Source organism: Mesoplodon bidens (genome assembly GCF_964165515.1).
Source record: "Mesoplodon bidens genome assembly, chromosome: 2".
Lineage (NCBI taxonomy): Eukaryota > Metazoa > Chordata > Mammalia > Artiodactyla > Ziphiidae > Mesoplodon > Mesoplodon bidens.
This window is the reverse complement of record NC_138177.1, coordinates 174,560,640-174,582,490: the sequence shown is the minus strand read 5'-3', so window position 1 is coordinate 174,582,490 and position 21,851 is coordinate 174,560,640. Positions and strand designations below refer to the sequence as shown.

Sequence of the window (21,851 nt, the reverse complement as noted above, 5' to 3'; positions counted from 1 at the left end):
CCTAGGGCCCCTCTCAGCCACGCCATCTAGGAAACTTTGGTCATCATGAGTATCTCTGCAGGCTGAGAAGGATGGGCAGGGCCAGAAAGGGTCCCATCCAGTGGGCACTGCTAATCACATGGACAATGGGCCCACTTGGCAAGGCTGGCAGGGAAGGTCCCTGGACACTGCTATGGTCCGGAGAAAGCATCTCTGACCTCCTGTGCCCAGCTTTTCCCTTCCCCCTCCCTGGTGCCCCCTGCCCAGCTGCCCGAGGAGTAGGGCCCTGCCAGGGCCCCTCTTCTCCTTAAGGGACAAGGCCAAGTAGGAGGTCATGACTGGAAAGGGAATCCAGGCCAAGCAGGCTGTGGAGCCCCAAGAGGCCTTAAGTGTGTGGGAGCCAGGATCAGAGGCCAGGCAGGCTGCACAAAGGACTCACTTGGGAAGACTGGCGGGAGGAGGATGGGGTTGCTGGCAGCCAGGTGGGGCCCTACCTCAGCCAGGGAGCTCCGTCCAGCCTCCAGCACGGTCCAGGGCTCCAGGACACCCTGGGAGCTCTGGGGTTGCAGCCGGGTCCTCAGGGGGCGATGTCAGCATGGCCCCTGAGCCAGGCAATGCAAGCTCCCGGGTATTGTGTGGGGCAGGGAGAAGGGGAGGCAAGGGCGGAGGGAACCTTGCGGGCGGGCAGGCGGCTGTCTCAACGTGCCTGCTCCCCGCCCCCCTTTCCCAGAACCGGTTTGGCCAGTCTGAGGTACAAGAGGGGGGCTGGAACAATGGGAGTCCTATGCCCAGGAGAGGCTTTGAAGGACCCCAGACCGACATCCTAAAGATGGGGGAGGCACTGTTTTTCCTCCCAGGGGACAGACAGGTCACCCCTCTTCTGGAGCTTCCCAAATGTGAGATGTGCTCAGGGGGCTTCTTGGGGCTGGGGAGCATCCTGGGAGTTTTGCAGAGAAACTCCCAAGCCTTGGTCTCCTCAGGGATCCTGAGAACTCTGCAGTGTGCTGATCCTCTCTGAGCCTGCTACAGCATCTATAAAGGGATCACTCGTCTCTATGGTTGGGAGACGAAAATCGTGAAAGCCAGTGATGTGACACACCTGGCACCATCCTGGCCATCGTCCCAGCATCACAGCTCCTCATGAATGATCTATCCGCCCCTGCTACCTGCAGGGACCCACCCTCACCATCTCCAACAGCCTCCTCCACCAGACTTCCCAGACTCTAGACCACACTGAATGAGCCCTCAAAAAACCAATTCAGTGTCCCGAACGGATAAAGAAGATGTGGCACATATATACAATGGAATATTACTCAGTCATAAAAAGAAACGAAATTGAGTTATTTGTAGTGAGGTGGATGGACTTAGAGTCTGTCATACAGAGTGAGGTAAGTCAGAAAGAGAAAAATAAATACCGTATGCTAACACATATATATGGAATCTGAAAAAAAAAAGAGGTTCTGAAAAACCTAGGGGCAGGTCAGGAATAAAGACAGATGTAGAGAATGGACTTGAGGACACGGGGAGGGGGACGGGTAAGCTGGGACGAAGTGAGAGAGTGGCGTGGACATATATACACTACCAAACGTAAAATAGCTAGTGGGAAGCAGCCACAGAGCACAGGGAGGTCAGCTCTGTGCTTTGTGACCACCTAGAGGAGTGGGATAGGGAGGGTGGGAGGGAGACGCAAGAGGGAGGGGATAGGGGAATATATGTATACATATAGATGATTCACTTTGTGATACAGCATAAACTAACACACCATTGTAAAGCAATTATACTCCAATAAAGATGTTAAAAAAAATTCAAATAGCCCAGTGGTATGCAATCTTCGCATGCCTTTTTTTTTTTTTTTGGCCACACAGTGAGGCTTGTGGAATCTTAGTTCCCCGACCAGCAACTGAACCCCCTGCCCTGGCAGTGAAAGCACCGGAGTCCTAATGGACCACAGGGAATCTCCTTTGCATGCCATTTATTTGAGCAATTGGTAATTGCCAGACACTTAATATGAAGATGTATACAAATACTAATACTCACGTTGCTAATAACTCTTATTGTACACTCACTGTGTGCCAGGCAGTGTTCTGAGCACTTCACATAAATCATTTAATATCCACCACAACCCTACAAGATAGATACTGTTACTGCTCCTACTTACCAGATGAGGACATGAGCCTTGTACATGTTAAGTACATTATCCCATTTAAATGTCTCATCAGTTCTATGAAGTCTCTATCTTACAAATGATGAAATTGAACTTGCCCAAGGTCACACAGCAAATAAAAGTCAGAACGAATATTCAGACCCAGGTCTGTGACTCCACCACCAATCTGTGCCCTTAACTACTGCCCAGTACTGCCTCACCAGGCTTTGGGGAGGATCTGGTGAAAAGTGTGTGAAAGTCCACTGGGAGGTGTCTCAGCTGACCTAACTATAAACACTTTCATTATTGTTGACACACTACAGGCCTTGATGAGCATACAGGGCAGGAGGTCCACGCCCAGACCCTAATGAGCTCTCCCTTACCAACTGCTGACCATTCAGTTCAGAGAGGTTAGGTCCCTTCACTCCTTCATATCCACTTCGCCCCCCAGAGCACAGTCACATAATGAGGAGACACTGCACAGAGTGGTTGGGGACCAGGTGTCCATGGAGAGGTGGCACGCTGGGGCGCAGAGAGGATTATTGTCAGCGTTGCACATAGAGCAGGACACTGGAAACATGAAGAGGGAGGCAATGCAGGACTAGGGGTCTTCAGAGAACCCCAGCCCTCTCATCCCAACTCCAGGGCCGACCTTGGGGCCGCTGGCCAAGGTACTGCCCAGACCCCTAGCTGGAAGCAGAGGACCCCAAAGGAGGGAGGATCCTGGGGGAACTAGGGTCTTGGAAGGGCAATCTCTCCTCACTCGACCCTGCGTCCTGGGCTCTGGGGACAGCGCCCTTGCTGCAGTGGACGGAAAGCAAGCCTAGGTCAGGCTGAGCAGGAGGGCCCTCCAGAGCAGAAGCGACAGTGGTGGAAACAGTGTAAAAGAAGGGGCGTGGCGTGCGCGGAGCTGGATGAAGAGGGAGGCCAGGCGAAAATCTGAGGGCAAGGGGCCAATCCTCCCCCTGGGCGAGGCCAAACAAGAGGGCGGGGCAAGAAAGCAGAGCATAGGCCTGGGAGCAGGCAGAGGGGCGTGGTCAGAGGGGTGGGGCCAGGGTCCTTGGGCAGCGCTAACCGAAAGTAGCGCCTCCCTGTCGTCCTCCAGCGCCTGCTTGGCCAGGTAACGCTCGCGCTTTATCTTGGTAGCCAGGGCGGCTGGCACGTCGGGCACGAGACAGGCGATGAGGCCCAGGAAGAACACCACGTGCTGGGGAGAAGGAGGGGCAAAGAGAATGACTGCTTTAGCAATCTTAATCTGCCGAGCGTTCACAAAGTGCAAGGCACTATTCTGAGGGTTTCCGGGTATTCATTAAGTTAATCCTCACAACAACTCTAGGAGATGAGTAAATTACTTCCCCTGTTTTACCTGTAAAGAAACCGAAGCATAGAGGTTCTCATTTGCCCAAAGACACAGAGGTATAATTCGAACCCCTTAACACTAGGGATCCTGTTAGAATCAGAGCTAGAGAAAGAGGATCTTGAGCAAAGCTGGAAGGAGCTCCAGGGCTGTTGCCAAGAGATAATAATAGTAGTGGTCGTGACATTAATTCACTGAGCACCCACTATGCTGTGCAAGTACTTGCCACTGAATCTTCGTAGCGACCCTAGGAAGTAGATCCTATTCTGCAATATACCCCGTTTACAGCCAGTCGGCCGCACAGCCCGAACTTGTACCCGGATCTGCCCGACGCACAGATGGCTGAGCCTACCTCGAAGGCGATGATGAAGCCTAGACGCACAGCCAGCAGCTTCCAGCAGAAGAGGGTGAGATTCCTCTGAGCGTCGCGAAAGCCCTTGTACCTGGGTTGAGGAGGGCGCGGGGTCCCGCGAGGTTCTCGACTCCGCGACCGGCACTCCCACCCCTCCCCACCCTAGAGCCTGGCCCTGCCAGGTTAGCAGTACCCTCAGCCAGCTCTGCCCTCTAGCCCACCCCCTAGACTCAGCTTCCTGCCCTCCCAGTTAGGCCCCGCCCAACCCCTCCCACAAACTAATTGCCCCGCCTCCAGATTCAGCACCCCGCCCCCAGCCAGGCCCAGCGGGTCCGCAGACTCAGGGCCCCGCCCCTCCCAGGCAGGCCCCGCCCCACCGCGTTCAGCCCGCCAATGGTTCTCCCACCTGCAGGGCGTGTGGTTGCCCCAGGCCAGGTAAGCAGAGGGTGCGGGCGCCAGCATGAAGTTCACGTAGCCGCACAGCTGGCTGTGGTGTTCTTACTGGTACAGCAGACGTGGCAGGAAGTCCGAGGTGAAGGCGATGAGGAAAGCCTGCAAGGGGGCTTCACAGGAAGGCCGTTCCGCCTTTCAGGGCCCAGTCTCCTAACTCATCCCCGCCCAGGTCCAGCCCCACGCCCGCAGGCAGGAGCCTGTGCCCGAGGATCCTAGCCTTCTGCCCCTATTTCCCAATCTCTCACCCTGATTTCCAGCCTCAGCCCCCATTTCCCTATTCCCGAGGCTCCTCCCAGTCTCTGATCTTCATTTCCCCCTCTGACCCTGTATTTCCCACCTTACCCCCCTCTCCTCACATTCACGATGACAGAAAGGTAGGCAATGGCTTCAAGCAGGAGCAGCCGGGTCCACTCAGCCACCAGCCGTCAGTACTCGCACAGAACTTCTGGGTGTCCGGTCGGATCTCCACCCAGTGGTTGAGCAGAGCAAACAGGGGTGCCGGTGGGAAGGCTGCCACGAAGATGGTGATGAACCTAGACTGCAGCACTGGAGTTGGGGGCTGTCAGGCCTGGGGTCACCTCCCCTGCTGGGCCAGGCCCCCAGGAACCCTGCTGGGCCTGGTACTGCTGGGCCACTGCTCACCCATCTCCAGGTATTCATCAAACTGGCCCTTGACCTCAATGAGCTCATAGTCGTCCTCCCAGCGCCGCTGCTCCTGCCTGATCTAGGTGTCCTGCAGCCCAGCCAGGTGTCTCTTCTGCCACTGGGTCTTCAGCTTCCTGGGACCAGACAATGCCATTTCTATCCTCCCACTCCCTTAAAGATAGGCACCATGATTATTCACACTTTACAGATGAGGAAATGGAGACTCAGAGTCCTGGCCCAAGGCTCCCCAAGTTGTAAATGGTGCAACCAGAGCTCAAGTCCTGTTTGTTAGACTCCAGAGTCCAGGGCTCTTAAACTCTGTGCTTCCTACATGGCCATTCTCGGTCTCTGAAAGCCCTTCCCCGATCTAAAATGCTAATAGAAAGCCCTCCTCTTTCCTGTTCAGCATATCATTTAATCCACTCAACTCTCTTGGAGAGGTATTATTGTCCCCATTGTACAGGTGAGCAAACTGAGGCTTAGAGAGAAGCAAAGCCAGAGCTTACAGGAAGCAGAACTAGGACTGATGTTCCGGGGTCCTGAGCCCCATGGTGGGGGGCGGTTTCTGCTGTGCTCTCATAAAGGCCCCCTGCCCCAGCCTGACTAGGCCCAACCCCCAGATCATCCCCTGCACTCACAGCACAACGAACTCCTGCACGTTGCTGACCAGCTGTTTGCCCACTGTGATGATGAAGAGCTGTTGAGCAAGCTCGAGAAGTCAGCCTCCAGGCTCGCTGTGATTGGCAGACACACAGCACCTTACTCAGGGCTTAGGGGCTGGCCCCCTACTCCTTGGAGGCCCCAGAGGCAGATCCTGCCCTGGCAGACCTGAGGGTCTGATGCCCCCCACCGTCCCTCAAGAGCTGGCTCTCTAAGGATGCTCACGTCCTCGTTCCACATGCCAAGCAGCCTGCCATGCTCACCAGGGTATCCCACAAACCTGTAGACCCACCGCATCTGTTGGCAATGTGACCTCCCCTTCTGGAGCCAGGCCACAGCTAAACTCCACGCTGAGGCTGACCTCTCTCCCTGCCCACCCACTGAGAGATAACTCTGGTGACCGGGCTGCTGGGAGGCCTTGTCCCACCGCCCCCAACTAGGCTATGTTCCCAAGGCCTGTTGGGACCATGGCCCATATCTACTGCTCAACCCATGAGAAGTCAATTGGGTATTTCTGGCCCGGGAAGAGGGAGTCATGCTGCTGGTGGGGGGAGGGGTGGTTCTCTTGGTGATTCTCCCTCCCATTCCTGCCAAATGACAACGGCAATTACACAGTAACACCACCTCCTGGGAGTCTAGCCCTTGAGGACTCCTGACCCATCCTTGTTAAAAACTGGATGCTCCTAGAGGGAAGGCCCAGCTCTGGTTCATTTCTGTGTCCCCAGCATCCAGTCCAGACTGCTCAGTGGAAAGGCTACCACAAAGATGGTGATGAAGCCAAATGTCAGCAATGGGAGGTTGAGTGAATGAATGAATGCAGGTGTTAGAGTTTCACATTTACCCAATGATGCACTGGAATATTACAGTTGAGAAAATGGAAGCCCAGGGATTTCCTTGGTGGGGCAGCAGTTCAGACTCCGCGCTCCCGATGCAGAGGCCCAGGTTCGATCCCTGGTCAGGGAACTAGATCCCACATGCATGCCACAACTAAGAGTTCACATGCTACAACTAAGGAGCCTGCCTGCCGCAACTAAGACCCAGCCCAGCACAACCAAAATAAATAAATAAATAAACATATTTTTTAAAAAAACTGAAGTCCAGGGAAATCAAGGACCAACTTCAAGGTCAAGACCTTGGTAGAGACAAATCTAGAGGCTCAAGGATGCTGCCACTCTGCTGGCAAGTCATTTGAGAGTCGACAGCCTTGGTAGGGGTGGGTGGGGGAGTCCTCACCTGCCCTTGAAGAATGCCACAAAGAAGGGAGAGGAGTGGATGGACTTCCCTGGCGGTCCAGTGGTTAAGACTCTGCACTCCCAGTGCAGGGGGCATGGGTTCTATCCCTGGTTGGGGAAGATCCCACATGCTGTGTGGCGTGGCCAAGAAAAACAAAAAAAGAAAGGAGAGGAGTAGAAATTGACAAACTGGAAGATGAAGACTTTAAAAGTGAAGGCATCTTCATGGAGGGTCTGGGCTCTGTGCATCTCTGGGCAAAAGGCAGAGCTGGTCAGAGTTTTACTGAGTGTAAGGGCGCAGGCCCAGCCCACTGGGTCAGCTCATATGCTTCTGTCCCCAGTCCACCTTCCCCTAAGGCTGACCATGCCCCCCTGGCCACCTTCACCTGAGGACGGCTGAGCAGGCTGGAGACACCAAGGTGGGAGCTGCAGGCTCTGAGATGCAGGGAGCCCTGCCTCAGGGCTCACAGTTCCCAAGTGATGCCAGGACACCCCTGCAATCCCCTGCCCTTATTCATCCCAACTGGTGAGCTGCTCAGCCAGTGAGGTATAGATCTGGCCCAGGAGGAGGATCAGTACCAGGTAGAGCACAGTGCTGCTGATGTTGGCAACGTTAGCAGCCTAGGCAGAGTGATGGCCATCACCTTGATCCCAGCCATGTGGAGAGACAGAAGGAACTTGAGGATGCCCCCGTTGTGCCCAGAATCTGGAACAGTGGTCCCACCCTCCATTGCTCCAAGGGGCACTCACTTGGATCATGAGCACAGAGTTGGCCGTGTGGAACATGGCAATGCTGATGATGCCACAGTAAATGATGAGGGACACCAGGAAAATCATCACCACACAGAGCTGGGGGCCAGCAGGGAGAGCTGTCAGAGCTGGAAGGCAGGTCCACCAGGGCACCAGCCCACCCTGGAGGGCACAGTCCTTCCAGAGCAAGGGCCCAACGCCCCCTCACCATGATGAGGATGGCTGCAGAGCTGGTGAGTAGGCGGGGAAGATGGGTGCGGGGTGGGAAGTAGGGCTCCTTCAGGCCTGTCACTGGGTTCTGGGCCATCTGTGGGGCCAGGGCAGCAAACTCTGGATGTGGTCACTCCTATCAGAGGGGGCAACAGAAATGTACATCCCAGGGCCCAAGGGTCTGGGTGTCATGACCCTGGGGTGAGGGAAGCCTCCTGCCTTTTCCTGTTTGCACAGGGAGCTCTGGAAATGCAGGAATGAGGTCTGATTCATTTTTTTATCTGCAGGGCCTTTTTTCCCTAGGGCCTGACTAAGAGCCTGTGGATGGATGGATGGATGGATGGATGGGTGGGTGAGTAGACAGAGAAGTAAACAACAAACGGATGCACATGTGGGAGAGGGCTGGATAGTCTGAAGGACGGGTGGCAGTAGGTGGACAGGTGGGTGGGCAAACTAGACAGGCAAATCTCGATAAGTGGGTGCACAAATGTGTGGGTAGATGGGCAGATGGATGTATGTATGGATGGATGGCTAGGTGGAGGAGGACATGAGGGTGTAGTTGGATGGATGATGGACATGAGGATGGATGGGTAGATGGAGGGATGGGTGGATGAATAGATAATGTATTCGTTATTCAATAACTATTAACTGACCACATACACTCTGCAGTAGATACTGGATATGACATGATGAACAAACTGGACAAAATCTAAGTCCTAACAGAGTTTACAGTCTAGTTGGGGAGACGGACATTAGATAAATGAACACAAATATGTACTTGTGAATACCTCCTATGAAGGAAAACTGGTCTTCAGGGATGATCACTCAGAGGAAATGACGTTTTAGCTGGGCCCTAAAAGATAAACAGGTGCTAAGTAATGGGAAAATGAAGGGGAAGTATTGCAGGGGTTGGGGAGGAGACTGTGTGCAGAGGCAGGGCCACTCTTTGAATCACGTGAGTTGTATAATTCACTGCTCTAAGAGGTGCCATTCACAATGACTTTGTTACTTCCGTTTTTCCTTCCTGCTTTTTCAGTCCTCCAGAACCTGTTTAACCAATCAATACCTTATATTAAATCCTCTCTGTTGAAATAACTAGTCTGGTTTCTATCTTCTTCTCAACCCTAACTGTTGGATGGATTACATTATGGATATCTGGACAGATGGATAGGTGGAGAGATAGATTTGTGATTCATAGATTCACCCATCAAATGTTTAATGAGCACTTTCTATATGCTAGGGGCTGTTCTGGGCCCTAGGGAGACAGCAACATCACACACAAGGTCTCTGGAGCTCACGTTCTAGTGGCAGAGGACAGACAAAAAACAATAAACAAGACAATGTAGTGATAAATGCTGTGATGAGGTTAAAACAGTGATAGGGAGACTCTTTAGATTGGGTGATCAAGGAAGGCCTCTTTATTTTTATTTATTTATTTATTTTAGCCACCCCCTCACAGCTTGTGGGGTTTTAGTTCCCCGACCAGGGATTGAACCCAGGTCCTTGGCAGTGAGAGTGCGGAGTCCTAACCACTGGCCATCAGGGAATTCCCAAGAAAGTCCTCTTTAAAAGGGTGATATTTAAGTCAAGATATGAATGACAAAAAGTAGGCCATATAAAGTCTGGAAGAAGATTCTAGCAGAGAACAGCCAGTGCCAAAGCTCAGGGGTGGAAATAACCCCGTCCTATTCAAGAAACAGCAAGGAGCCAGTGGAGGTAGTGGAGGAGAACTAGGCAGAAGCCAGATCACACAGGGTTGTGGGCTGCTGTGAGGGGCTTGGATAGTTTTCCAAGTGCATATGAGAACCCACTAGAACGCTTTGAGTAGGATAATTCAGGATGTGATTTGTATCTTCAAAAGATTGCCCTGGCAGCTGGGAATGGATTGAATGGGGGCAAACATAAGAGCAGGGAGATATACGGGGAGGCTACTGCGGGGGTTCAGGTGAGACAGAATTGTGGTTTGGACTGGGGCTAGGGGGTGGGGAAAGTGAGGGTGGCAGTGGAGATGGAGAAAAGCAAACAGATTCAGCATCAATGATTAGATGTTTGGATGGACAGGTGGATGGCTAGATGGGTAGGTGAGTGGAACGCTTCTCTCCTTCTTCCCTGTTTCAGGAAGAGTTTCTCTTTGAGCCTCTAAATGCCTCTAGTATTTAACTTCACCAAACCTTATATCATCCTGATGTCAGGGGAGGGTGGAAAAGTGACCCAGGAAAATTGTAGGGAAGAGCCAGATTTGGATCCTGGGATGCTGGACTCCAGAGTCTGAGCTGTTCCCAGCATGCCTTATGGCCTCTGAGAACTGCAGGAAGCAGAGTTCTGGGCCTGGAGGGCTGAGCTGGGTGTCACCTCCTCTTCCTGGAAGTCACTGCAGTCCCAGTGGTGGGCCACGGTGGTACTCTTGTGCTTCCAGTGCTCCAGGAAGGCCATGGCCCAGAAGGACATGAAGATGCTAAAGAACACAGTTCCCAGATGGTCATAGAGATAGCCCAGCTGCAAAGGAGGGAGAGAGGGCACACTGCAGAGGGCACACTGCCTTCCCAGCAGCTAGGCCCAAGGTGCTGGGTCCCAAACACCTACCCATTCCCTTGCTGTCTTCCCTGGCTCACCTTGGCCATGGGGCAGATCTCGGAAATATTCCATGTGGCACAAGTATCACAGAGTGAGCACATGAGGAAGGAACTCCTGGTCGCACAGATCTCCTCCCTACGAGCAAAGGGGACCCCATCCTGGGAGGGTCTATCCTCAACCAGCCAGCTGACCCAGCCCATGCAGCTCATCCCCCCAGCACCCCCAGTCATCACGCTGGTACATTTGTGCCCATGGTAACTAGGCCAGAGGTAAAGACCAGGGTACCCACAAGAGCAGCAGTCAGCAGCCAGGCTGTGTAGGTGACAGAATGCGGGGGGACAGAATGCTCATGAGCCTCCACCTCTGTACTGAACCCCAGCTCCCAGCCCTCACCCCCAACACCAGATGCACCAACCAGGCAAAGTAGATAGCTGCCTTGTCCCCAAAGTCCTCCTGTATGTGGTGCAGGGGCTGATACTTTTGCCAGCACCCCCAGCAGGCCCCGTATGAATAGAGCAATTGTCGAGGGTTGAGGTCTGCACCAGGCATCTGGTACCCGGGCAGATCACAGGGGCCCTAGGGAGAGGAAAGGCGGGAGGGCTGCAGGGAAGTCCCAGAATTTTCTCCTGATGCCCCTGCAGTGGAAGAAAGCTGGGTTTGTGTCATCTCTACCTCACGCAGTGGGAAGGCTGCAGTGTAGACTCCCTCGGTCAGCAGACGGGCCATGACCGTCTCTGCACGTTTCTGTTTCCCATAGATTGTTCGGGCCAGGATCTCTGCCACCTGCCAGAAAGAATTCTGGCATCAACTCTGCCCCCGTAAGGTCCCAGCTGGACCCTCCCCAGGCAGTTGTCTCAGCACTTAGTGCCTCTGGGTGCTGGAGAAGTAGGAGTCATGGGAAGCCCTGCCCAGGAATCTGTGAGCAGAGCAGGGGTCAGAAGCTGAACCCTCCGCCGAATGCGAGACCTAACACGATGGGAGCGCAGTCTCTAGGCTGGGGACGCAGGGATAAAATGTGCCAGCTGGACTTCCCTGGTGGCACAGTGGTTAAGAATCCACCTGCCACATGCACGGGACACGGGTTGGATACCTGGCCGGGGAAGATCCCACGTGCCATGGAGCAACTAAGCCCGTGCGCCACAACTACTGAGCCTGTGCTCTAGAGCCCGCGAGTCACATCTACTGAGCCCGCGAGCCACAACTACCGAAGCCCGCGCGCCTAGGAACCGTGCTCCGCAACAAAAGATGCCACCGCAATGAGAAGCCCGCGCACCTCAACGGACAGTAGCCCCCGCTGGCGGCTGCTAGAGAAAGCCCGCGTGCAGCAACGAAGACCCAACGCAGCCAAAAATAAATAAGTAAAATAAATAAATTTATTTTTTTAAAAAGTGCCATTTGCTAAAACCGGAGAGCCCTTCTCCCCACAAAGCTCAGCCTGGGCTGGGTGTTTTGCAGCCAGGTGAGCATCTGAGGGGCATTGAACGGGTGGGAATCAGGGACGGGGAGCCGCTCGGGCTCCCTGAACCCCAGGTTGCGGAAAGGACAAGCCTGAGACCTAAAGTGAGTTAAGCAGGAGTTGCCTCACTGGCAAACCAAGGAGGAGCAACGGAGCCTCGATTTGGCTAAGCCTGCGGCTGGCGCCCCTCCCCTCTGCGGGAGGCCCCGCCCACCCGAGACAAGTCCAGCTTGGAGCGGCGGAAAGTCCAGCGGCTTATTGGGCACGTGTTGCTGCAGAGGTTGCAGAAGGCGAAGGCGCCGCAGTAGCTCCCCCGACCCCGTCCGAGTCACGTCGGGCCTGCGGGACCAGGGCAGGGTCGCCGGTACCTGGGAAGACTCCGCCCCCGGGCTGACCTCGCCCCGGCCCGTCCCTGCCACCTACAGCGGCACGCACAGGCTCAGTTCCTCCGCCAGCAGCTCCCAGGGCGCACAGCTTGGCGAAGTACACGGCGAGGGCGCGGTGCTTGGCGAGACACTACTCCTTGCGGGGCCGGGGTCTCCGGATGGGCCAGAGCCCGGTGCCCCTCCTCTCATGATCCCGCCTGGGAGTGACAGTTCCCGTTCCGCGCGCGCGCGGGCCCTTGGCCGCCTTCAAAAGAGCTTTGATTTGCGTTTCCTCGTTTGAAATTCAAACGAGGGGGGAACTAGCACCCTCATTTTACAAACGTGGAGATAGACGCTGAGTAGGCCGGCGTCATACAGTAGTGGCTGCTGGTTCCCATTTATTGAGCACCTCCAATGTGCAGGCCCTGGGCTGAGCGCTTTGCACGCTCGCCAGTTTAATCATCACCGCCCCTCTATGGGGCTGACGCTACGGTAAAGCCTATTTTACAGATGAGGTGCTGAAGTCGCTTGCGCAGGTCACAGGGCTCGTTAGGGGAGCCCGCGCTCGGCCTCGGGGACTGAACCCGCGCAGCCCGTCCCCGCCGCGCTCACCTCCTCCAGGAGCAGCCCGGCCGCGCGCAGGTTCCTCTGGAACTTATCGCGCCAGCTCCGCTGCAGGAGTCGCTGCCACCACGCCCGCCGCGGGGGTCGCAGCTTCTCCTCCCTCACGAGCAGGAAGTCTGTCCCATCGCCGGGGCAGGACGGCAGTTAGGAACGGTCTGCCCCACCCTACCCCACTTCCACCCTGGGTGGGGAGTTGGGGGCTGGGTTTATCAGTCCCACTAAAGCCCAAATTAAAGGAAATAGTTCGTGGGACTTCCCTAGCGGTCAGTGGTTAAGACTCCGCGCTCCCAATGCAGGGGACGCGGGTTCGATACCGCATGTCGCAACTAAAGATCCCGCAGGAGGCAACGAAGGTCCGCGTGTCAGAACTAAGACCCGGCACAGCCAAATAAATACATTAAAAAAAAAAAAAAAAGGAAACAGTTCGCGCCACAGCAAGAGCGACTGGGCTTAGCTCAAAGGAGGAACTGCCCATTGCAAGAAAGGGACCAGAGATGCCACGGGATTCCTCGCGGAGGTAAGACCTCTCTTTCCTCCCTGTAAGAGAGGGACTGTGGGTTGGCTACTCTGGCTGCCTGAGTGAAGCGGTGAAGTGGGGCTAAGAGTCCTGTCTGGCCCCAGTCTCACCGATTTCGGTTTTCCAGTCGCGGAAAAAGTTGCCTCCGGAGTCTGGGACACAAATGCTGCCGCGGGACGCGCAGAGACGGTCGTCCTCCGGTCCTTGTCCTCGGCGCCATCGCCGTCCTGGGCTCAACAGGACCGGAGTGCGGGTGAGAGGACCCCGGCGCAGGTGCAGGTGCCAGGAACTTCTCCACCAGCCCAGCTGGGCCGCCCCCGCTTCCGCGCACCCGCCCGCCCACCTCTGGCTAAATATAAAGCGCAACAATGGAGGCGCTGTCGGCGCGATCTGCGACCCTGCTCCCTCTTCTCCACTCGCTCTCAGCCCCAGAAACACCACCACTACCATTAGTAACAACAGCGACAAAGACAGTAGCCAACCTTTGCTGGGCCCGTAATTCAGTGCCTGGCCCAGTGCTAAATATTTTACACGCATTTACTTGTTACAACTCAGAAGAAGTGAGTGGGTGCTCTTGTTATCTCCATTTTACAGATGACACAAAGGAATTACAGTGAACAATCCAAAGTCACAGTTCTTCACCTTCCTTCTGGACCATGGTCCCAAGCCTCAGTCGGTCCCCTTTGCTCCCAGGAAACACCCCTTCTTTCTAGAATAGAATTGAACACCAACTCTCCCCACTTCACCTCGCCCCTACTGGCCCAGCCTCTAGGTCTGAGGTCACAGGGAGGGAGGGGCCCCCACCCCCTTACTCCCAGCTTGGGCCTCTGGGGATTTGCCTCCACACAGCTCTGACTTGTCTTGGGCCCTGAGCCCCATGCCACCCTCTGGGCACTGCTCCCCCAAGTGTGTTTCATGGCACGGGGTGGAGGCCGGGGGTGGTGTCATGGCTGGCACCAGGCTGCCCTGGGAGTAAGGAGATCCAGGGCAGCACCAGGGAGTCCCACCCCCATTCTGGACTCACCCAAGGCTCTGGAGGCCTGCCCAGCAGCCTTTGCAGATCTGGCTTCCTGTATCCCCTTCCTCATCCTGGGAGCAGGCAACTTGCCTGGGGTTCTCCTTGTTGTCCACAAGGCCAGGCTTGGCTGGTGGCTGGCAGCAGGCAGGAGCTTCACTTACCAGCTCACTGTGGCCTGGGAAGGATGGGGGAAGGAGAGAAAGAGGAGAGGGAGGAGGGAGCGAGGCACCAGTACCGTATTTCCCCTCCTACAGGCAGCCCCAGGCTTCTGCTTGGAAAAGCAAGACCAGGTGGGCTCATGTGAGGGGCTGGACCCAGAAGACACCATTGGGGGATGAGGGGAAGGGACAGTCCAGGGGAGAGGGGTACGGAAGGCTAAGAGCATCAGGGCTGCTCCATGGCTCTGCAGCCTTGGAGAAACGCCTGACCCTCTCTGGCCTCAGCCTCCCTATCTTAGTCCATTGGACTGCTATAACAAAAACCCACAAACCGGGTAGCTTACGAACAACAGAAATTTATTTCGCATGGCTCTGGAGGCTGGGAGTCCAAGATCAAGTCATCATCACTGTCCAGTTCTGGAGAGGGCCCTCTTCCTTGTTCACAGCCAGCACTTTTCCTCTGTGTCCTCGGATGGTGGAAGGGGCTAGGGAGCTCTGTGGGGTCTCTCTTATTAGAGCACTAACCCCATTCATGAGGCTCTGTCCTCATGACCGAATCCGCTCCCAAAGGCCCCTAACACCATCACGCTGTGGACTAGGATTTCAGTGTACCCATCTTGCGGGGACACAACCATTCGGTCCATAGCACTCCCCCTCTGTAGGAAAGGGGCTTGGGGAGGGAAGAAGAGGGGTCTGGGATGTCCTGACAAACAGCACCAGGGCTGGGCTGCAGCACATACACACCCCCACCCCTGGAGAAGCTAGTCCCTCCTCCTCCCACCAGCTTCCCTCTAAGGCCCTGAAGTCTGTGGGCTCCAGGGGCCGGGGGAGCAAACATGGCTACCCTCTTCCCAAGGATCCCCTCCAAGTCAGGGCTCACCCTTGAACCATCCTGGGGGCACAGTCACCACCCCTTCCCTCCAGGTAGTCTCAGGGCCCACAAAGGGAGCAGCAGGGTATTTGCCTTTGAGCTGTTCTAAGGCTTAACCTAACGGTGGAATTTCTGGCACCAAAATGGGGAGAAGGCAACTCCCCGACTTCCGGTGGCCTCCGGACACGCCACAGAATGGCCTCTGTCTCCAAGGCCCTGAGAGAGGAACTTTATCTGGAGTCTGGACCCTCTCCTGTGCAGGACCTACCACGTGACTGGTGGTGTCCAGTGGAAAACTATTGAAAAATTATTAAGGATTTCAAGATGGCAACAGCAGAGCATTAAACCAGGTGTGGGCCCCCCAGTGCAGAGCCCTGTGGACTACTCAGGTGCCAGGCCCACAAAGCCGGCCTGAGTCCGTGTGTGTGTGCACACACATTCTCTTCTCATTTGCTTTCCACGACCCTGCCCAGAGTCCACTCTGCGGGGACAGCCACCAGCTATTAGGAGAATTATGGCTCTGCAGCTCCCTCCTCCCTCGTGCTTCCAGTTCTCTGCACTTCGGTGGAGGCCTCTAAGGGGGTAGCCTACGAAATACTAAAGTGGCACTGGGCCTGGGCTCTGAGGGGCTGGGAAAGCAGTGCTGGGATGGCAGGTGGCCGGCTCCAAGTCTTAGCACCGTTGTGGTCCTCACTTTGTTCTTACTCAGGGAGAAGGGAATTGTTTACCTCTTGGTTTGGGGTGAAAGTGGGTGAGGGGTCGATTCTCTGACTGGAGCAGTGCTAACCAGTGCCAACCAGTGCCCTGCTCTGCTGTGGGGAGGATCTAGGTTATTTCTCCAGAGCAACCTCTGGCTCTTGGCTGAGCTGGTGCCCAAGAAGGATGCTGAAGCTTTAAGGCCTGAGATAACTGGCTGGGATGTGGGGTAGCTGGCGCCCACAACACACACGGGTATCCATAGCTGGAAGGTCACATTCCAGCCCAGAGGCCACCTTTGCTGGGTCCTGCCTTGCTCTGCCTGGTGGGTAAGGTCTACTGGAGCTAAGACCAGAGGGAAATGGGCCAAAGCAGAGCTGAAGGCAGCAGTGGGACACTCTGTGGCCCGGGAGCAGGATTCAGCCAGTGGGCTGTGCAGGCTGTGAGGCCTGGGTCCTGCCCAGCAACATTCCTCCTCTGGGACATGGGCTAAGCTCAGGTCTCAGCTCTGACCCTGAGTTGGGGGTAAGAAGGTGCTAAAATCAATGCTTTAGACCCTGGAAAGGTTGACAAACTTACAGGCAGTGCACAGGGTGGCCAGACTGACAAGCAGTGCCATGCAGGCCATCAGTAAGCGTAGGAGCGTAAGCCAGGGAGAGCATGCAGGAGCCTCCTGTGTGTGCCAGGAGGGAGAAGCGGGGCAGCGTTTTAGGGCAAGTACTGGTGTGTGTGCGCACACGATCATGCGTGTGAGTGTGGAGTGTTCAGAGCTGCTTTCTCGAGAGGGGGCTCTGAGGGTCAGCTGGCTGACCTGGGCATCCAGGGCCCTTCCAGCTGGGTCAGACTCAGGCCGGCTCTCTGCCCGGGGGTCCATCTATGGGGCTGGAGAGGGTGTCACCGGGGAGGGAAAGAAAGTATAAAGGTCGGCTTTGTAGGCACCTGCCCGCAGGTGCCTGCAACTCTAGCCCACATTCACTAGTGTCTGGCTGATGGGGCAAGGTCACTCACCTTCCTGCTCCTGTCCTTGCTGGCCTCCTGCCAGCTCACGCCCTGACCCCCCACCTGGCCCAGTCCCTGCCTAGTGATACTTTCTGGTTCCCCCAGGCTGGCAGGGCCCCTGTCCTAAGCATAGCTTGACAGCTTCATGGTCAAAAAAAGGAATTCCAGAGTGAGGTGCTTGCCTCCTGGACACACAGGTGGACTACATTTCCCAACTTCCCCCGCTGCTCTGTGTGACCATGTGACTAGGTGCTGGCCAATGGAATGTGGGCAGAAATGAGGCACACTGTCCTAGGCCAGGTCCATAGAAACCTGCTGGGGGACCTTCCACCTGCACTCATCCCGTCTGCTGACTGGATGTTGATGCCCCGGGACAAGCTGGGAAGAAACTCATTGAAGATGTCAGAGCCTGGGTCTCTGAATCAGTGTATAGAGCAGAGCCTCCACACCCACCTTCACCTCCACCTGACGTGAGACATAGAAAGAAAAAAACTTCTATTAAGTTAAGCCACTGAGAGTTCAGGGTTTACCTGGTACAGCAGATGGTATTACCTCAACTAATACGTACAGGCTCTGACTGAAGTCACTTGAGGTCCAGGGCCCAGCTGAGGCACCCCGCCTCCCCAGTCACACTCCATGGTTGCTGCAGAAGGGGGAAGGGCAGGGGGAGGCTGGGGAGATGCTTGAGACCTCAGGCCTTGCACATACAGTTCCTCAGTTTCCAGAAACCCAGACTCCTAGGGCGGAGGGAGGAGGCCAGAGGACAGCCAGATGCCCTCAGATGGCTGCCCTACAGAGCCTTGTGCCCCATTTCACTGCCAAGAATTCCACAAGGAAAGTGCTCTGGGGCCGGGAGCCTTCTCAGGCCACCATTCTCCCTGACTAGGACCCTCCGGCCAGTCCTCGGGATGAGATCAATATTCCTGTCCAAGCCTTGGGCCCTGGGTCCTGCTCTGGGTCACCTGAGGGTGGGGAGTGCCCACTCATCATGCCACCACCCCTCAGCTGGGGGGGTCCTCTGGCGGGTTGGGGAGCAGGCCAGCTGCCACCTGGTCCTGGTGCCACAACTGCTCTGCCAGGCCATTGAGCACATGGGCAATGTCGGCCAGCCCAGCCCGCCCATCCAGCGTGCGTCCATCTGCCAGCCGTCGCCCTGGCACACTCTTCACCCGCAGGAGGGGCAGCTCCCAGGCCTGCCGGAAGGCTGTGAGGTCACGCTCAGGCACGTCTGTGTGCATATACTGGTCAAATCTGGAGGAGGGTCAAGGAGCCTGTCTGGGCACCTCTGCTAACCATTCCATCAAACCCAGCCTTCTCCCTCCTCCCTTTGCCCCCCACACCCAGGGTCTGGGGGAGGCCCTGTTGCAGCCGTTAAGATAAAGCCCGTGGGGCTGGACCCCATAGCTGGGCAGAGGCAGGCTGCCCGACACCCTTGCTCCGTGCCTTGCCAAGTGTGGCCTCTGACAGTCCTGGGGGGCACCCAAAGGATACTTGGAGCCGATGACCATCCTGACCACACCAGGGGCCTCGCCTGCTACTCGGGCCAGCTGTCCAGGGAGGTCTTCAAAGGAGGCACGGTCAGTGAAGGAGAAGAGAAAGAGGAAAGCATCTGTGTTCTCCTGGCAAGCCTGGGGATAGAGAGGCTGATTAGAGGCTGATGCGAGGCTTGTAACCAGAACCTATCGGCTGCAGGGCCCTGAGAAGTCTCAGCACCATCCCTCCTTTCACAGACTGGGAAACTGAGGCCCAGAGCAGGGAGTGGCTGGTCCCAGGACAGAGCTCTCCCAGCCCGGGCAGCATCCTCAGTCCATTCATGCCCACTTCTGGCTCCTGCAGACCAGGCAGGCCAGGCTCAGATGGCTGTACTCAGAAGCCCACCTCAGGCAACCAGCCCCTCCTGGACCCACCCAGGCCCACCTTCCTGCTCACCGGCAGCATGTGATCAAACTTTTTGAGCGCAGACTCCCCGCAGTCCCAGAACTCAAAGCGGAACATGACAACACGGTCGCTGGCCTGCAGCTTGGCCGGCCAAAATACCACGGTGGTCTGGATGCCTGGGGAGGCCGGGGTCAGTCACTCAGCATGGGAGAGGCGGAGGTGGAGAGGAGTAGGGGGCCCAGAAGGAACAGGAAGAAGAGATATGTCCCTACCTTAATGGGTCCTCAGTCTGATGGGGAAGGCATAGTCCCTGACGTGGGAGAATTCTCAGTCCGATGGGGGAAACTGCCCTGCCCCAGAGGAGCCTCCAGTCTACCAGGGAGAGGCAGCCCTAGCCCTAGCCATGACAAAGTAGTTTCCCTCTTGTGCACTGGGGAAGCCAAAGGTTCCGGAATACTCTCAGATATTGCAACATGATGGTCAATCAGCATCCAGTGGAAGGAAACAAGAAAGGAAGATTGGTGTTTTCTGAGCACCTACCCTGTGCCAGCTTGATGCTAGGCATGTTACCACAACTATCGCTAGTACCAACCCCACCACAACCCCAAGGGGTTGGTACTATTATCCCTTTTGGACAAAGGAGCCAATGTAGGCTCAGAGAGGTGAAGTGACTTTCCAAGGTTGCAGAGTAAATGGTAAGGCTGGTTACAAATCCCAGCTTATGTGGTCCAGGGCGAGTCTTCTCTCCACCCCAGGGAAGGCCTCCTCGGAGGGACTCACCAGTGGTCTCGTGGTGCACCACGGGCACCTCCAGGCCAGCCAGCTTGGCCACCAGCGCTGTCTTGCCCACACCACTCTTCCCAGACACAAAGATCTTGTAGCGGGCGGTGTCAATGGCCACAGGCGGGGGCAGCACTGGTCGCTCGAGCAGCCCTGGGGCAAGGAGGGATCCAGGTGGGGTCAGGGAGTCACCGTGCACTTGCCCCATCATACCTTGGCTGTACAACCTCATCTCTTAGGGCTTTTTCAGTGCCAACCAACCATTCCCTATACAGCACTCATGACAGAGGCCTGGGATACAAGCAGCATCCCCGGAGGAGAAGCTCTGCTGGGGACACCTGTGCTCTGTGAACTGGGCCGGTGCCTACTCCAAATAACACCATTTTTCAAAAAAAGTTTGATGCGTGAGATGATTTTTATTATTTTATTTTATTTTTTGCTGCACCACACGGCTTGCGGGATCTTAGTTCCCCGACCAGGGATCGAACCCAGGACCCAGCAGTGAAAGCACTGAGTCCTAACCACTGGACTACCAGGGAATTCCCTGAGATGGTTTTTATTAATACTATCACATATCCTAGATTTCCCACAGGTAAAAGAAAGGTTTTTCCTAATTCTCTCCTCAGTGGAGAAATATCAGCAAAAGTATTCTTAATTAATATAAACTCCTTAGAATCAATACAGTGAGATATTTATGAATGTTTATTTATTCTTTTTTTTTGATCCCACCGTGCAGCGTGTGGGATCTTAGTTCCCTGACCAGAGACTGAACCCAGGCCCACAGAAGTGAAAGTGCCGAGTTCTAACCACTGGACCGCCCTGAATGTTTTAATTTAAAACTTGCAAAAAATAGTCTAAACTATGATCCATCTATAGGTGTAGGACCTGAAAGTCCTAAATTGTGGGTTGCCTGTCACTCTCTGGTCTTAAGCCTTCTGGTGTTTTGTCTCTCCTGGCCAGAGCTGGACTCCTGCAGCCGATGCCAGGCCCCTCTGCTGGCCTGTCAGCTGACCTTGCCTGGGTGAGTTAGCTTCATCCTGGGGAACATGAGTGTCTTATCCTGGAGACAGCAGGATATGGAAGAGGCTTGTCTCTACTCACTAGGGGATCTTGGACAACTCTGCAACGTGCTGTTGAGAAGGTTAAATTGGAGTCCATTGTATAAAGTGCCCAGCAGAGGGCCTGCCACCAGGTGAGGCCTCAATCAACAGCCTCTCTGGTGACAGTGGTTCCTGGCAGGGTTTTGGCTGTTTCCATGGCTCTGATGACAGAATTAACGCTAAGGAGGTTTGGGGGTGGGGACCCCAGGATAGGGCTTCTGGGGTCCCCAAGGTTGAGGAGTGCAGTGGAGAAGGCCCTCAACTGCCCTGCTTCTCTGCTCCACGCCCCCACCACAGGGGACACTATTCTCCCCAGGGAGTGGCAGGTGACAGGCTGGGGGAGGGGGGCACTTACCAAACACCCGCCGGCGGTTCTTGCGCAGGATACAAGCCAGGTACTCCTTGCCCTCGGCGCTCTCGTGCCAGTCTGGGACAATCACTGAGCCTGGGGCGGGTAGTCTGGCCATGGCTGGGCAACCTGACGGGGAGGGGAGATGGTAGAATGCTGAGAGTAGGGGATGGGAGAGGGTAACTGTTCTAAGCTGTACCTGTGAGGGCTCTTAACCTGCCCTCGGACTCTCCCCTGGAGCCCCAGCTCCCTCCTTGGAGGATGGAGCAACTATGGAGCCCCAACCTTCTCATTATTACGACTAACATTTTTGGAATCCAAGCTCCCTTTCAACATCCTGAGGGGTTACACACCCCCGTCCCCCTCTTATCACCCAGAAGGTGCAATTCCATAGTCCTTTCTCCTCCGTATTGCTCCCTGGGGGACAGCCATCCCATTATTGCCCCAGAGGGCATTTACACAGTCCCTAGCTCCCTTGTCACCTCCGGGGGCGGGGTGGGGGGGAGTCACACAGACCTGCTTCTCCTCTGCCTCCTGGATCTTGACTCCCAGGACCACCCAGCCCTCACCATCAGCAATCCCCGCGGGCGAATGGGCCCGAGTGGAGACCGGCCCTTTAAAAGCCCGCCCAGCGTTCCCGCCGCTCAGCCCGCCGGGGCCAGCTTCCGCCCTGCTTGCGTCCGGC

The 21,851-nt window shown here is 55.7% G+C and overlaps 3 protein-coding genes across 6 annotated transcripts in view; all 3 read right to left on the bottom strand.

Annotated features, from left to right (window-relative positions):
- Positions 1–4,047, bottom strand: part of ARHGEF19 (Rho guanine nucleotide exchange factor 19) — an 18,327-nt gene extending 14,280 nt beyond the window's left edge. Inside the window, exons 1-2 of one of the 3 annotated variants that reach the window (XM_081225299.1) lie at positions 3,832–4,047; positions 3,198–3,329 (exon numbers count right to left, since the gene is read on the bottom strand). The gene's annotated coding sequence lies outside the window, so the exon portion shown is untranslated. Of the gene's footprint in view, positions 1–2,505; positions 2,693–3,197; positions 3,330–3,831 lie in introns of those variants that run through there. The other 2 variants (XM_081225296.1, XM_081225297.1) reach the window with 2 other exon arrangements.
- Positions 1–15,043, bottom strand: part of LOC308605570 (anoctamin-7-like) — a gene marked incomplete at both ends in the record, with an annotated part of 15,161 nt that extends 118 nt beyond the window's left edge. The window contains 22 exon segments of the mRNA XM_081215745.1: positions 419–536; positions 3,198–3,329; positions 3,832–3,922; positions 4,334–4,383; positions 4,641–4,669; positions 4,717–4,830; positions 4,927–5,003; positions 5,568–5,626; positions 6,823–6,827; positions 6,950–7,072; positions 7,340–7,442; positions 7,572–7,670; positions 7,780–7,911; positions 7,915–7,917; positions 10,134–10,277; positions 10,394–10,490; positions 10,589–10,701; positions 10,767–10,931; positions 11,028–11,138; positions 13,428–13,544; positions 14,362–14,510; positions 15,019–15,043. Coding sequence (XP_081071871.1) covers positions 419–536; positions 3,198–3,329; positions 3,832–3,922; positions 4,334–4,383; positions 4,641–4,669; positions 4,717–4,830; positions 4,927–5,003; positions 5,568–5,626; positions 6,823–6,827; positions 6,950–7,072; positions 7,340–7,442; positions 7,572–7,670; positions 7,780–7,911; positions 7,915–7,917; positions 10,134–10,277; positions 10,394–10,490; positions 10,589–10,701; positions 10,767–10,931; positions 11,028–11,138; positions 13,428–13,544; positions 14,362–14,510; positions 15,019–15,043 — 2,056 coding nt within the window.
- On the bottom strand, positions 14,839–21,851 carry CPLANE2 (ciliogenesis and planar polarity effector complex subunit 2). Of its 2 annotated transcripts, none has more exons than XM_081226394.1 (6): positions 21,683–21,851; positions 21,173–21,295; positions 19,718–19,870; positions 18,989–19,113; positions 18,551–18,687; positions 14,839–15,660 (listed from the first exon to the last, which is right to left on the bottom strand). In XM_081226394.1, the coding sequence occupies exons 2-6, from the start codon at positions 21,282–21,284 to the stop codon at positions 15,477–15,479; spliced, it is 711 nt and encodes a 236-aa protein (XP_081082520.1). In that variant the 5' UTR covers positions 21,285–21,295; positions 21,683–21,851; the 3' UTR covers positions 14,839–15,476. The 2 variants fall into 2 exon arrangements, with proteins under 2 accessions (XP_081082520.1, XP_081082519.1); XM_081226393.1 differs by having other exon boundaries at positions 15,527–18,310.